Genomic DNA, 13,092 nt, shown 5'->3' with positions numbered 1-13,092 from the left:
ATGGTGATGTGCCTTCACTTCTTACCTCGAGACCTCAGAGAATGATTTAACTGTATAGTTGTCTCCCATAGGTAGAATTTATGATTGATGCACACTTTCACTCTTGCTGTCCCTATTAGAACTGGGAATCACTCTAGTTTATTCTGATTTGTGTGTCATGTTCGATAACTTTATCAAAAAGAAAGTGCTAATTGATGCACTGGTTCTTGTTACATTACATCTCATAGACATGTGCACACACCACCTCCAAGGAAGGTAGTTAAATGTTATCCTTTCTGGTGCCAGAGAGCTCTCTTGACAGTCGCACACAAATACAGGGACCTGGGAGTAGGTGTCTTTCGAATGCTACTTTCAGTGAATAATTCCTACAGGCAAGTACTGTCTCACATTTTTAGAAGAATCTTTTATGTAGTCTGATAAACCTGGCTGCCAGCGTTCAGCCTCAAACTGTTGGAAATGGTCCAAATATGTAACCCTCCAAAATGATTTTTTTCTCCAGTGGTAATAATAATAGACGCTTAAGTGCAATACTGTTGCTGTATGCTGCTATTATAGTAATGATGCTTTCTTACTGAAATCTCATATAATCAGCATATACCAAATGAGTTTTAGTGGCTTTGCTTATTAATTAGAACCAGAGCTCTCTGGTTTTGTGATGTACAGCCAAAGCCAAGGAAAGCTATTATTATTAATTACACATTTATATTTCAGTTACCTATAGAAGCCACAGTTAAGATCAAGAGCCCATTGTGCTTGGTGCTTTACAAACACACAGAAAGAAGTGGTCCCAGACCAAATAGCTTACAGTCTTCATAATGGATTGAATTCTCTGGTGATATAAATTAACACAACTCAGTGGACTTTCACTTATTTACACCACTAGAGAGCTTGGCTCAAATACAAGATGCAAAACCTGGGTAACAATAAAGGGGGATGGAAGACAAGGTTAACAGTCTTCAGATTATGCAGCATGATACACTCTGGTCTGACTTTTCTAGATTATTTCTTGTTTTAGTTACATCTCTTTATATTTTTCTATTTTAACCTCTTGCTGTTTCTTAAATGCTGCCTATTTCTGCATACCAGTTTCTATTTTTAAGGGAATAAACATTCTCCACTGAATATACCGTACTAGCTGAAACACAACTATTTACAGCATGCCTAAAACCAAGAAAAGCAAACAGATTCAGAGTTAAAGTTGGCACTTTACTCCCTCCATCATGGGTATCTGCACATAGGATGATATAGGAGATTTATGTCTGAGACTTATGGAAGACATATGTAAGGGGAACAGCAAGCTCTCCATCTATGGATCTGAGTTGTCCCCCTCCACTTTAGATTTAGTGATGTCTCCTAACAAGCAAACATGAACCTTATCTTTGGCTGACTCCTGGTCGCTGTGTAATATAGAGACATGCATCTGTTCCACGTTCCTTTTCAGCTGATGTTCCTAATGGCTCCTACAGGGTCCTGGATAGCCAGCTTCATGAAATCCAGGAATATGGCTCCCCAGAGGATATTCATTTGCAAACGCTGTTACAGATAAATGTCTCCATAGCTGAGTTATAAAAAGAAATGGGAAGGGATTCCACTTGCACCTTGGACAGTCTCTGTATTGGTGATGCAAATACATGGTTATTGTCTTTTGGCTTGGCCCTTGTACATTTTTTCCTTCTCTCTGCCTTTTAGTAAGCTGTAGTTCTTGAAGACAATTGGGTTTGTTTCCTGATTAATTCATCTTATTAAAAATATTGTAGCCGTGTAGGACATAAAAAAACATAGGAAGTTTCTTGAAAAGTGAAATCCTGATTCTTTGACATGGTGACTGCATGTGCAGAATGGGCTGTATTCCTCCTTCTGCTCCCCGTCATACAATAGACATCTCAGTCTAGATTTTCAGACATTCCCTCACATTTTGGGTACTCCACATTCAGAGGGCCCACCTTGAGACTGCCAGAGCCTGATTTTCAAAATTACTGAGCACTTGCAGGTCCCCTAGTAATAGTACTTTCCTATTTTACAGGGATACTGCGAGGATAAATGTTAATGCTTTTGAAGATACTATAATGATGGGGACTATATAAAAATCTAGAGACTGTGACTTGTTAACAGATCTGGTCCCAGCTTCCTCGTCAACCAAGTTATTTTCCTGTTAGCTCTCACCTCTGCGAAGAGGAGGAAGAACTAGCAGCATTGTACACGTTGCCAGTGTAGAAACTTGCACTACAATAAAATAGTACAACCAGCTCTGCCCTAACGGTCAGGTAGAAAGAAAATGAGGGCATGGCACAAGATCCTAAATATTCACCTTTCAGAACCAAAACCTTTGAATTCTGAAGCCCTCTTCATCCTTCTTGAAGGGCCCAGGCAGGAAAACTGAGCCTCTGGATTTGTTGTTGCTGTGTAAATCGAATTCTTTATCATTGTGTTGAGTAGTAGAAATTCCTTTTTCTTATAAAGGAAGGCCTTCAGCCTGAGCAGAGGAGGGTAAAGAAGCCTCAGCTGAGGAACAGAGCAGACCATTGGTGATCATTGCACTTCATTGTGTAGCTCTACAGGGTTAATGTGGCTGATTCAGAATTCAGCCTTAGGGTGCTTATATAATGGTGGTTGTGTCATAATAATTAAAGATGTCAATCACACTTCAATATCTACACTTAATAAGCGCCCACCTGGGGTGTGAAAGAGAATGGGGATTTCATTTTGCCCAATTGCAGTTCTCCATGTCAGTCAGCTCCCCTATTCTGGCATTAACCTCTGACTTCTAATCCTGGACCCTTTATTGGCAACCAAAGACTTTCCATTGGTGCAACCAGATAATAGGCAAACCAATCACTTTTCATTGTAATTTGTGATTTGTGACATAACTGGTGATGCCCACCCAAGAGGGATCTCCCCATCTCCTCAGAGTTCTGATACTAGCTGCCAGATTTGCAAAAGACCTCAGTTCCTATTAAGGAATCTAAGGGCTAGTCTACACTTAAAACTTACAGTGGCACAGCTGTATCGGTACAGCTGTCCCGCTGTAAGAGTGCTTGTATAGCCGCGTAATATCAATGGGAGAGAGCTCTCCCTCCAACATAGGGCAGTCCACACTAGTACTTAATGCCAGCAAAATTTGTCACTCGGGAGTGTTTTTTTGACACCCTTGAGCGACATAAGTTTTGCCGGCATAAGTGTTAGTGTAGACGAGGCCTTAGTGAGGTGGCCAGATTTTCAGAGCTGCCCAGCACCCATTCACATTGTTCTCCAGAGGCGGGTGTGGTGGAGTCTCCATTCTTCTCAATAGGAGCTGCTGGGTGCTAAGCACCATTGAAAATGTGGCCACTTCATTTAGGTACCTAAAGCTTTTTGGGAAAATTAAGCTCTGCATATTCAGGCATTTAGGTGTGAGTGTAAGCTAACCTCTGTTACTTTGCAGCTATGGAAGTCTTCCTCAGGGGATCTGCTGAAATAAAGAGCAGTCCTTATCTAGCAGGGGTGAAAAATTCCACCTGCATTTGGCTACTACCTGCCTAACTAAAAGAGGAATACTCCACAGTCTGTGCTGGGCAACCAGGTGACAGAAACAAATGAGCTGATGAAAAACCATTTGTATTTGTCAGGGTCGATCCTGCAAGTGTTAGTAATCCCATACCATTTGTTCTCTCTGCAGTGCTACAACTGTGAAGAGGAGGCTATGTACCACTGCTGCTGGAATACGTCTTACTGTTCCATCAAGTGTCAGCAGGAACACTGGCATGCTGAACATAAACGTACCTGTCGCAGAAAAAGATGAAAGATTTAGTCCTCCCCTAGAAAACCACCCCGATGATTGCTATTCTCAGACACAGCGGTTTTTGTTTCCAAGAAGCCAAAATTGTTTAGAATTTGCTTCCCATTTTGCACCAGCCTTTAAACAATTTTCGTAAAGAAATTTTGCACAGTCGTTTCAATCTTCTGTTCAATGCTCCTCCAAAATTTTTCAGTCTACTGAATTTAACATCAGTGGGAGCAGGTTACTTTCAATAATTTTAAATAGAGGATTTGTTGCATTTTAAAACATTTTTAGGTTTTACAGAGATTTTAATCTTTAAAAGCAACAGATTTAAATAAAAAACTACATGAGCTTAATGAGAGGAACATTTAAAAGTTAGATCTGAATGTAAGAACTATAGAACTGTTTCAGAAAAAAGCATACTACCTTGATGTAACATTTATTTCTTAACCTTGGTGAGCTGGTTTTGTTCAGCTTAATTTTACTGTTTAAAGGCATTATCTATTGGTTATACCAGTGGGTATATGATTGAATTTAGGGAACAGGGTTGACACAGCAGGTGCTAGTCCTGCCTATTTTTTCTTAAATATTTCCCTATTGTGTTTTTTTCATTATTTCTTTTCAATATATAACTTTTATAACAAAATATTAGCTTTGATCTTGTAGTTTCAAATCACAGGGGACTGGGGTAATTTTTGCTGAGCTGGATCTTAGAGAAAAATGAATATTTAAATTTTAAAGTTTGCACATTTCATCCTTGTCCTAACATGAGTGCTTGTAACAAGAAAAAGAAAAGCCAAAAAAAACTACCTTTATTCATACATGGAATTACAGATGAGGCATAAAAATTTCTTTAATGCTTTCCCCCCCGACCTCCAAGCCCCCCAACCCAAGGTAATTTGACAGCCTATTATCTAGTGTCACCTATTCCATTGCAACTTAATAATAAAAGGAAAAATAGCACTTAAGTTTCACAGAAGCCGTTATGTTTGTAGTAATGGGTCATTGCCTATTAATGAGCTCCATCACTGTACTCAGAATGAAGAATAATGCATGTTAATTTTCTTGTACTAAAGATGCCGTGATTTGTAAAAAGTCTGTATTTTGCGGAATGTCTGGATTAAGAAGCATTACCAATAGGAATGGATCGATAGTTGAAAAATGATTTTTTTTTGTTTTGTTTTATATATAGTTATATGAATTGCATCCATATTCAGAGACAATTTTTTAAATAGGTGTAAAGCTTACTTAAACAGCTTTTCATTTAAAGTGTCTCACCATTTTAGTTTCTTTCAAAGGTTGGTCTTAGACTGAGTCAAATACCCATTAATCATCCTAGCTATTTTTTGAGAAGTTAGAGGAATAATTTGTAAATATTTATTTAGATCTTTGATATTTATTGAAAGCAATTAAATGATGGAACGATGGAAGCAAAAGAATCAGGAGGAAAGCCTTTAAAAAAAGTTTTCTTTAGGATTTGTCAGGGTCAGTGTAAAAATTAAAGTATAACTAAGACTTCTGTGAACTGCCATTGAAATCCTGATCTTTTCTACTTAGAGTGGTGATACAAGTTAATTGATTTGATACTGCCAAATAATGCCCAATATGTTGCAGAAACTACATGGCAAGTTGATTGGAAACAATGGTAACTAGGTGGTAACTTGATTTACCACAAACTGTTATTGCCTGATACCTGTGTAATTAACGTTGGTCGCCTCTGTGTTGTGACTGTAAAACACATCACAACTAAAAGTTAACCTTGTTCGATTACTTTACGAGTTCCAAACCTTCGATCCACCCCTATGAAAGCAAGTTATTGTGGAAATATTTTTGGTGTAAAATCATTCCAGAATATGTAATATTTAACTGATAGCTGCATGAAAGTAAGATTCGTGTTACTTTGGCTTTTTTGTCTCTGTTGACACGGTTGCACATTTCCAAGTTACTACAGCGTGAAAACTGTGTGTTTAAAAAAAAAAATGAAAAAAATTGTGGCCTGGTTTTGTATAAGTTTTAGGTAAAATTACAATTGATTGTTTTAGGAATCATGATTTAAAAATTAATTTTTTCTGCAAATCATAAAGCTATATTAAAGTGTTGAGCTTAGCCACTATGCACATTGTAATTATTCATCGTGGCTGTCCAGTTCTATGATGCATTCTGGCATTTTGTAAGCTGCTCTGACTAGCAATATATAGAGTCATTTAATGTGTTAACATTGGTTAATAAATGTATTTAAAAAAAAGTTGCTGTTCTATGAAGGTGTCCATGTTAAATCTGCCCTCTTGTCTTCAGGTCCACAGAGAATATACACGTTAACCTGGTATTTTACTTTTGCTCACCAAGGAATAGCTTTAAGAACATCTATCCATTAAAAAAAATCTCCTTAGATTTATTTTTGTTTAATGCTAACATGGGTTGTAGTTGTTCTTTAATGGGGTAGCTCCTCACGACCATGGTTTCAGTGGTCTGATTAATAAGGATAATGATTTTTCAGAAGTGCCATTTATGGATAATTTCTCCCTACATTAGCAAAAAAAAAAAAATCCCTCCATTTGGATGAAAAAAATACTCTAAAATATCATCTGATATCTGTACCAGGTGCAACTGAAAAAATCACAATTTAAGGTTGCAGGATAGGGTTTGTGTTACCTAAAATCACACATGACCGAATCAAAGTCATTTTTGTCATCAGTGTATGTATGCCTACCTGCCACACTGTGTGTTATGTCAGAGTAACCAGACTCTCAAGGGACCAGGTGTCTATGACCTCATTGTTTGGTAATTAAATGAATACCAGAAAGTTTATTCCTTTTACAAATATACTGTTGAAAAACAACATCACACTTCCTTCCTGGGGCATTACATTATGTACACATCATGCCTATTTCAAAAGATTGTCTCAGATGCAATTTACACCCAAGGAAGTATTGCTTTTTTACCCCTGAAGCATCTCTCATATATGTTAACCACTGTTTCTGCTGTTCTATCACAAACTTGAAACACATCACAACATGTGACTTGAACAAGCCATGACAGGCAGTGCCGGGAGATTACAGACCAATAGTTAACAGCCATCTTATATATGAATACTGAGGAGGAATTATTTAGAGCTGTGGTTTTCAACCTTCTTTCATTTGAGGACCGATAAAAAAATTCAACTCAAGGTGTGGACGCTTTTGGAAATCTTAGACATAGTCTGTGGTCTCCCAATGGTCCACGGATCACAGACTGATTTACAGCAAAGATATTACAGGTGTACTTTAAAACTGGACATGCTTAGCTCTACCTGCCATGGATAGGCAGGAATCACAGACTTATAGCTTTCTTTTCAGCGTTTGCTGTCATTGAGCCACATCCATGTGTGTGCTCTCTTCTGCCATCTATTCACTTGTTCCTTAAAGTTGCTGTGGTTAGCCATCCCCTCAGATCACATCAGAAATCTAGCAGCAAACTGGTGAACCTCCTGCAAGAGGCATCTGGGGCTCATGAACATCTGCACATTGAATAAGAAGTTTGGCAATTGAGCATGCTACAGAGAAAAATCAGGGCATGCTAACCTCTTGAGAGGAGTCAGGTGAGTGTTTTGTTCCTGCCGATGACCACTACCAAAGGTGGACGAACAATGGGAAAAATTGGTTTGATATTTACTCGAATATAAAATCAGTTCATCTTGGCTTCGTTTCACATTCCTTAAATGGTCATTGCTCTCGTCATGTGGTCAAGTTTTACTTTCTGATGCACATGGAAAATAAATATTAAGTTTGCATGCTCAAGTGTTCCCATTTCATATAGGATGGGACACTACTTATTAACACAGTAGAGCACATGGTTCCCAAACCCTTTTGCAGAGCTGTGGCTCACAGGCAACTAAATGAGCCAGATAAAGATCTGACTGTAGCCTTCTCAACAAGAACAATTCAGGCACCTGCTTGTTTGAATGCAATAAGACAAATTTTGTGCACACACATGCCCAGATAACTTTTACAGCATCCTAGGGTATACCTTACAGTGACTTGGCCCAGAAAGAAAATGGTTTACGTGTTTCTAAAATTCCCATAATCCTCAGTGGGCCCTGCATGTAATAGCAATACGGCCCCACCTTCCCTACCCTGTGGGTGGGAGGCCCCAGGAAGGGGTACGGTTCTGCCCAAAGGGTGGAAGGTCCTGGGGACTGGGTGTTGGAGTGTGAGCTCAACCTGCAGCAGCTTCCCATTCCAGCTTGTCGCCTCTTCCCCCAGCGGGCAGGCGGGGCCCTCCTAATGCAATACAAAGTTACACGCTGACCCCCGGCTTGCTTTGTCTGTGTTTTCGGGAGGGGATCGTGATCATCTTGTCTGACCTGCTGCACATTGCAGGCCACGGAACCTCGCCCAGCCCCTCTTGTAGCAGGCCCATAACCTCTGGCTGCATTACTGAAGAAATCCTCCAAGCTTGATTGAAAGACTCCTAGTCACAGAGAATCCACCATTTACTCTAGTTCAAGCCAACAAGTGACCCATGCTCATGCTGAAGGCGAAAAAAACCGAAGCTCTCTGCCAGCCTAAGCGGGGGGATAATTCCTTCCTAACCCCAAATGTGGCAGTCAGCCAGCCCCTGAGCATGTGGATGAGACCCACGCAGCCGACACTAGTAACTCAACGCCGTCTCCAGCTAGTGCCCCATCTCCAGCTGTTGGAGATATTTGTTAACAGCTGTCATGGATGGGCCATTTTCCATTAAACGCAACCGCCTCATACCATCCTCTCCATAAACTTACCAAGCTCAGCTTTGAAACAAGTTAGGTTTTTTTGTCCCTGCGCCTCCCCTAGTTAGTGTTGGGAGACCGAACTGCGCAGGTCCATGGGCAGAGTAACTCTTGCTTCCAGCAGCACTGGGGGAAGGGGGATGGGCTTTGGCCACTGCCACAGGTCCTAGTTGGGCTGACAGGAGCGGAGGTTCCCAGCTGCTGTCCCTGCTGTGTGGGAGACAGGGAAGCCTGTGCTGCTGCAGCTTGTTTTCTGACCGGTCAGGGCCTCCTTTCTCCCAGCACCTCTTAGCACCTGGCAGCGGCAGTTTGTCGTCCCAGATTTATTTACTGATACAGCCTGTCCAATGTGGACCTGGTCAGGCTGTAAGGCGGCACACCCACACCCAGGAAACTGTGAGGGGCCCTGCTGGTATTCTCGCTCTGCATTCCTCCATCGAAGAGAGAGGTCCTGGGTCTGCACACCCACTCCCTGCAGGAGCCTTTGAGCTCTCAGGGTTCTGCGAGGGACACAAAATAGCCACACTAAGGTTTTATGCCTCTGTGTCCTGTTGGTTGCCGCCTCATGGGAACTGTGTTGTCAGGGTGTCAACCACCTCCCACCCCTGGGAGCACTCATTCAGCAGCTTCCCCAGCATGGACGGGCACTAAGGTCTAGGTGGTGGGTCCTACTCCACCCCACACATAACCATCTGGCCTCGGGGCACAACTGCAGAAAGAAGCCAGCCAGAGTCTAGGCCATAGGCGCTGAAGCAGCCAACACAGAAACCTCTGGATGGTCCTCTCACAGCTGCAGAACATTCCTGGACTTTTTCTGACCTGAGCTGATTGGCTGTTTGCTCTAAATCGCTTCCGAGTCCCTTCGAATCTGCTTTGCGCCACACCTGTGCCTCCTCCCATGTCATGTCCATCTCATCCCCTTTCCTTCACATATAGCAGATACCCTCCTAAGTCAATCCATTCAACCCCCACACACACACACACCCACACAAACACACCCTCCTTCCCAAAAATTATCGTGGTATTAACATGATGTTGGCCCCCCACACCTTGTTCACTCTGCTTATGTGTTCTATCCTTTCCCTGTCAAGGCTATTTAGCCAATGTTATCTCATTTTTTTTCCTTTTACTTTCCTGTCTGTGTCCATCACTGATCTTATACTTAGATTGTAAGCTCTTTGGGGCAGAGACAATTTTTTTTGTTCTATGCTTGCACAATGCTTAGCACAATAGGATCCTGGTCCATGACTGGGACTTCTAGGCAGTACGGTAACACAAAAAAGTGAAGACCACCTCTGGCTGTATCCTCTTTCCTCTACTGTTTGTGTGGGGGAGAAGGAAGATGCACATCCTCCCACCCCAGAAAATACCCCACTTTCAGGACCCCAAAATTGTGAAAAACCCCTTTGTCATCAAAGGGTGTAATATACTTTTTGGAACAGCTCAATCCCATAATTTCCACATGGTAAAGAGGAGGACCCCGTGGCATCTTGTCTGACCAACCTGATTGCCTTCTATGATGAGATGACTGTGGAGAAAGCGGTGGACGTGATATACCTTGACTTTAGCAAAGCTTTTGATATGGTCTCCCACAGTATTTTTCTAAGCAAGTTGAAGTATGGGTTGGATGAACGGACTATACGATTAATAGAAAGCTGGCTAGCTCATCAGGCTCAATAGGTAGTGATCAACGGCTCAATGTCTAGTTGGCAGCTGGTAACAAGCAGAGGGCCCCAGCGGTCGATGCTGGGTCCGGTTTTGTTCAACATCTTCATTAACGATCGGGAGGATGGGGTGGATTGCACCCTCAGCAAGTTTGCAGGTGACACTAAACTTGGGGGAGTGGTAGATACATTGGAGGGCAGGGATAGGATACAGACTGACTTAGACAAATTAGAGGATTGAGCCAAAAGAAATCTGATGAGGTTCTACAAGGACAAGTGCCGAGTCCTGCACATAGGATGGAAGAATCCCATGCAGTGCAACAGACTGGGGACCAACTGGCTAGGCAGCAGTTCTGCAGAAAAGGACCTGGGGGTTACAGTGGACAAGAAGCTGGATATGAGTCAGCAGTGTGCCCTTATTGCCAAGAAGGGTAACGTCATATTGGGCTGCATTAGTAGGAGCATTGCCAGCAAATCGGGGGAAGTGATTATTCCCCTCTATTTGGCACCGGTGAGGCCTCATTTGGAGTTTTAGGGCCCCCTACTACAGAAAGGATGTGGAAAGAGCCCACAGGAGGGCAACAAAAATGATTAGGGCCTGGAGCACATGACTAATCAGGAGAGGCTGAGGAACTAGGTTTGTTTAGTCTTCAGCAGAGAAGAATGAGGGGGGATTTGATAGCAGCCTTTAACTACTTGAAAGAGGGTTCTAAGGAGGATGGAGCTAGGCTGTTCTCATTAGTAGTAAATGACAGAACTAGAAGCAACGGTCTCAGTGGGGGAGGTCTAGGTTGGATATTAGGAAAAAGTTTTTCACTAGGAGGGTGGTGAAGCACTGGAATGGGTTACCTAAGGCGGTGGTGGAATCTCCATCCTTATGGGTTTTTAAGGACTAGTTTGACAAAGGATGATTTAGTTTGGGTTGGTTCTGCTTTGAGCAGGGGGTTGGATTAGATGATCTCCTAAGGTCCCGTCCAACCCTAATCTTCTATGATCTATCCATCAGTGTTATTACTATCTTTAAAATGGGAAGGAGCCGAGATTTTGCCTCCTGCTTGCTTTAGGTGGAGTAAGAGGCACAGCTCTTGGCTGCTTTGCTTTTCCAGCTCCTAGATGACTGAATATATGAAATATGTTTGGGATTTGCTATGGGTAGTTATGGGTTAGTCAACCAATTTTAGCTCCGGTGAGTGCACATATGTGAGCTATACATATGCTTTCCGGCTGCCTTAGTAAATCAAAACGGGTGAGTATAGAAACCTGCTGTATTGTTTTCCATTAAGGAAGTTTCGTGGTAAGTGGAAAGATTCTATCAGCTGTGAAACGAGTCTAATGCTTCCAATGTTTTTTCATGGCGGAAGTTTAATGTTAAAGTTGTTGTTAAAAAAACAATTACCTTGAACCTCTAAAAGCTTGAAAAATACTATAGGATCAAGAATAGTTTTAGGCTCTGAATAACTGCTCTTTTTTTAAAAAAAATCTTAGAATGCGAAGTGCTTGAAAGTAGAGACAAAAACAGACTGGAAAAAAAAAATTAACTTTTGAAATGGCTTGTCTAAGTTGCTAGGTTTTTGCCTGCCATCGGGTCTACAGAAGCCCCAAGGTTTCTTTAAGCTGTTGGCAAAATATGAGAAGAATGTTTAAGGAATTACAAACATAAATGAATTAAAAAACGAAGTTTGCTTTGCTGAGAATTTGCACATTAAAAAAGACAAATAATTGAAGATAATGCAGCAGCACCTGAAAACATTTCCCGCCTCTTACGTCCAAGGATTAGATGAGTAATAAGTCCATTTAGAGGGCAAGATAGATACATGATTACTTACAAAAATGTGGGTCCGATGTTGTTCTCCAACTTGTGCACATCAGGCGTAACCCTGTTGGAGTCACTTGAATTAGCGTAAGGCTGCTGGGAGAACAGAATTTCCCCCACTGTTGTTGTTCCTGAAAATAAGCTAGAACTCCATGTATAGATGATAGCGTGTGATGCTGTTTCTATTAAATGCTTTATTGGTGCCTGCGGGAGGCCTGTTACAGCAGAATGCAATATTAATTGTATATTGTACATTAATGTATATGTAGATTAACAAAGGCAACTGCACGTGGCCTCAGCTTTTGTGACATACTTATCTAATGGCTTTAGGAGTAAATGTTTATGAACAGCTGAGCATATACATTTAAGGTAGGAAGGTAAAGCTATTAATTAAGGGAATATTTTAAAAAAAAATTAGTCGCAAACTGGGTTTCTATATCATGTGCAGCCTCAATCTGGCAGCTGGGTTTGCAGTTCCTGTGTGATACAAGTCTGAAAACAATGCAGCTGAAAATTTTGACTCCCTCTAGTAGTCACGTGACAGGTCCTCCTCATCGCCACACTTGCTGTTGCCACATGAGTTGCCGAGTTGCACGGCGATCAGTGTGGAAATGGCACTCTCATCAGGTGAGTTCTGGGACACACCCTGCCATGAGACAGGAACTTGACCCGCTCCGTCCACAATTCCCCTGGAGCTATCCCACAAGCCAGAGTGCTTGGGAGAGGTGCAGCAATGCTGGGCTGCCTACCCGATATAGCAATGTGCCACAATGGATGTAGTTCAACACAGTGTGGACACAAGAAAAAAATGTATGGTGCCTTAGAGTGGTGCAGCGTCAACAGTGGCACACACACACACACACACAGAGGCAGGTATGATGGTTTAGCTACCTTGATGTGCATTACATTGCCATACTTATCTAATGTAGGCAAGGCCTTAGGCGTAAACATGTAAGAACAGCTGAGCCTAATAATACTGTAACAAATCTACGCCCTCCCCCCTCCCAGGCTTAACAGCAGACACTATGATGCACACGACGGCCACTCAGGGCATGTCTACACTGCAGCTCGGAGCAAGCCTCTCAGCCCAGGTAGACAGACTTGCACAAGG

General features: G+C 41.9%; 1 protein-coding gene across 8 annotated transcripts in view; it reads left to right on the top strand.

Annotated features, from left to right (window-relative positions):
- ZMYND11 (zinc finger MYND-type containing 11) overlaps nucleotides 1–6,029 on the top strand; it is a 135,060-nt gene extending 129,031 nt beyond the window's left edge. For 6 of the 8 annotated variants that reach the window (XM_067542684.1, XM_067542683.1, XM_067542686.1 and 3 more), the window contains one exon: nucleotides 3,656–6,029. In XM_067542684.1, coding sequence (XP_067398785.1) covers nucleotides 3,656–3,778 — 123 coding nt within the window. In that variant the 3' untranslated portion in view covers nucleotides 3,779–6,029. The remainder of the gene's footprint in view (nucleotides 1–3,655) is intronic. The other 2 variants (XM_067542687.1, XM_067542688.1) reach the window with 2 other exon arrangements.
- The last annotated feature ends 7,063 nt before the right edge of the window (nucleotides 6,030–13,092 follow it).

This window comes from Emydura macquarii, unplaced genomic scaffold, assembly GCF_026122565.2.
Source record: "Emydura macquarii macquarii isolate MOO-44397 ecotype Brisbane River unplaced genomic scaffold, CSIRO-AGI_Emac_v2 contig_719, whole genome shotgun sequence".
NCBI lineage: Eukaryota > Metazoa > Chordata > Testudines > Chelidae > Emydura > Emydura macquarii.
This window is presented reverse-complemented; position numbering and strand designations above follow the sequence as displayed.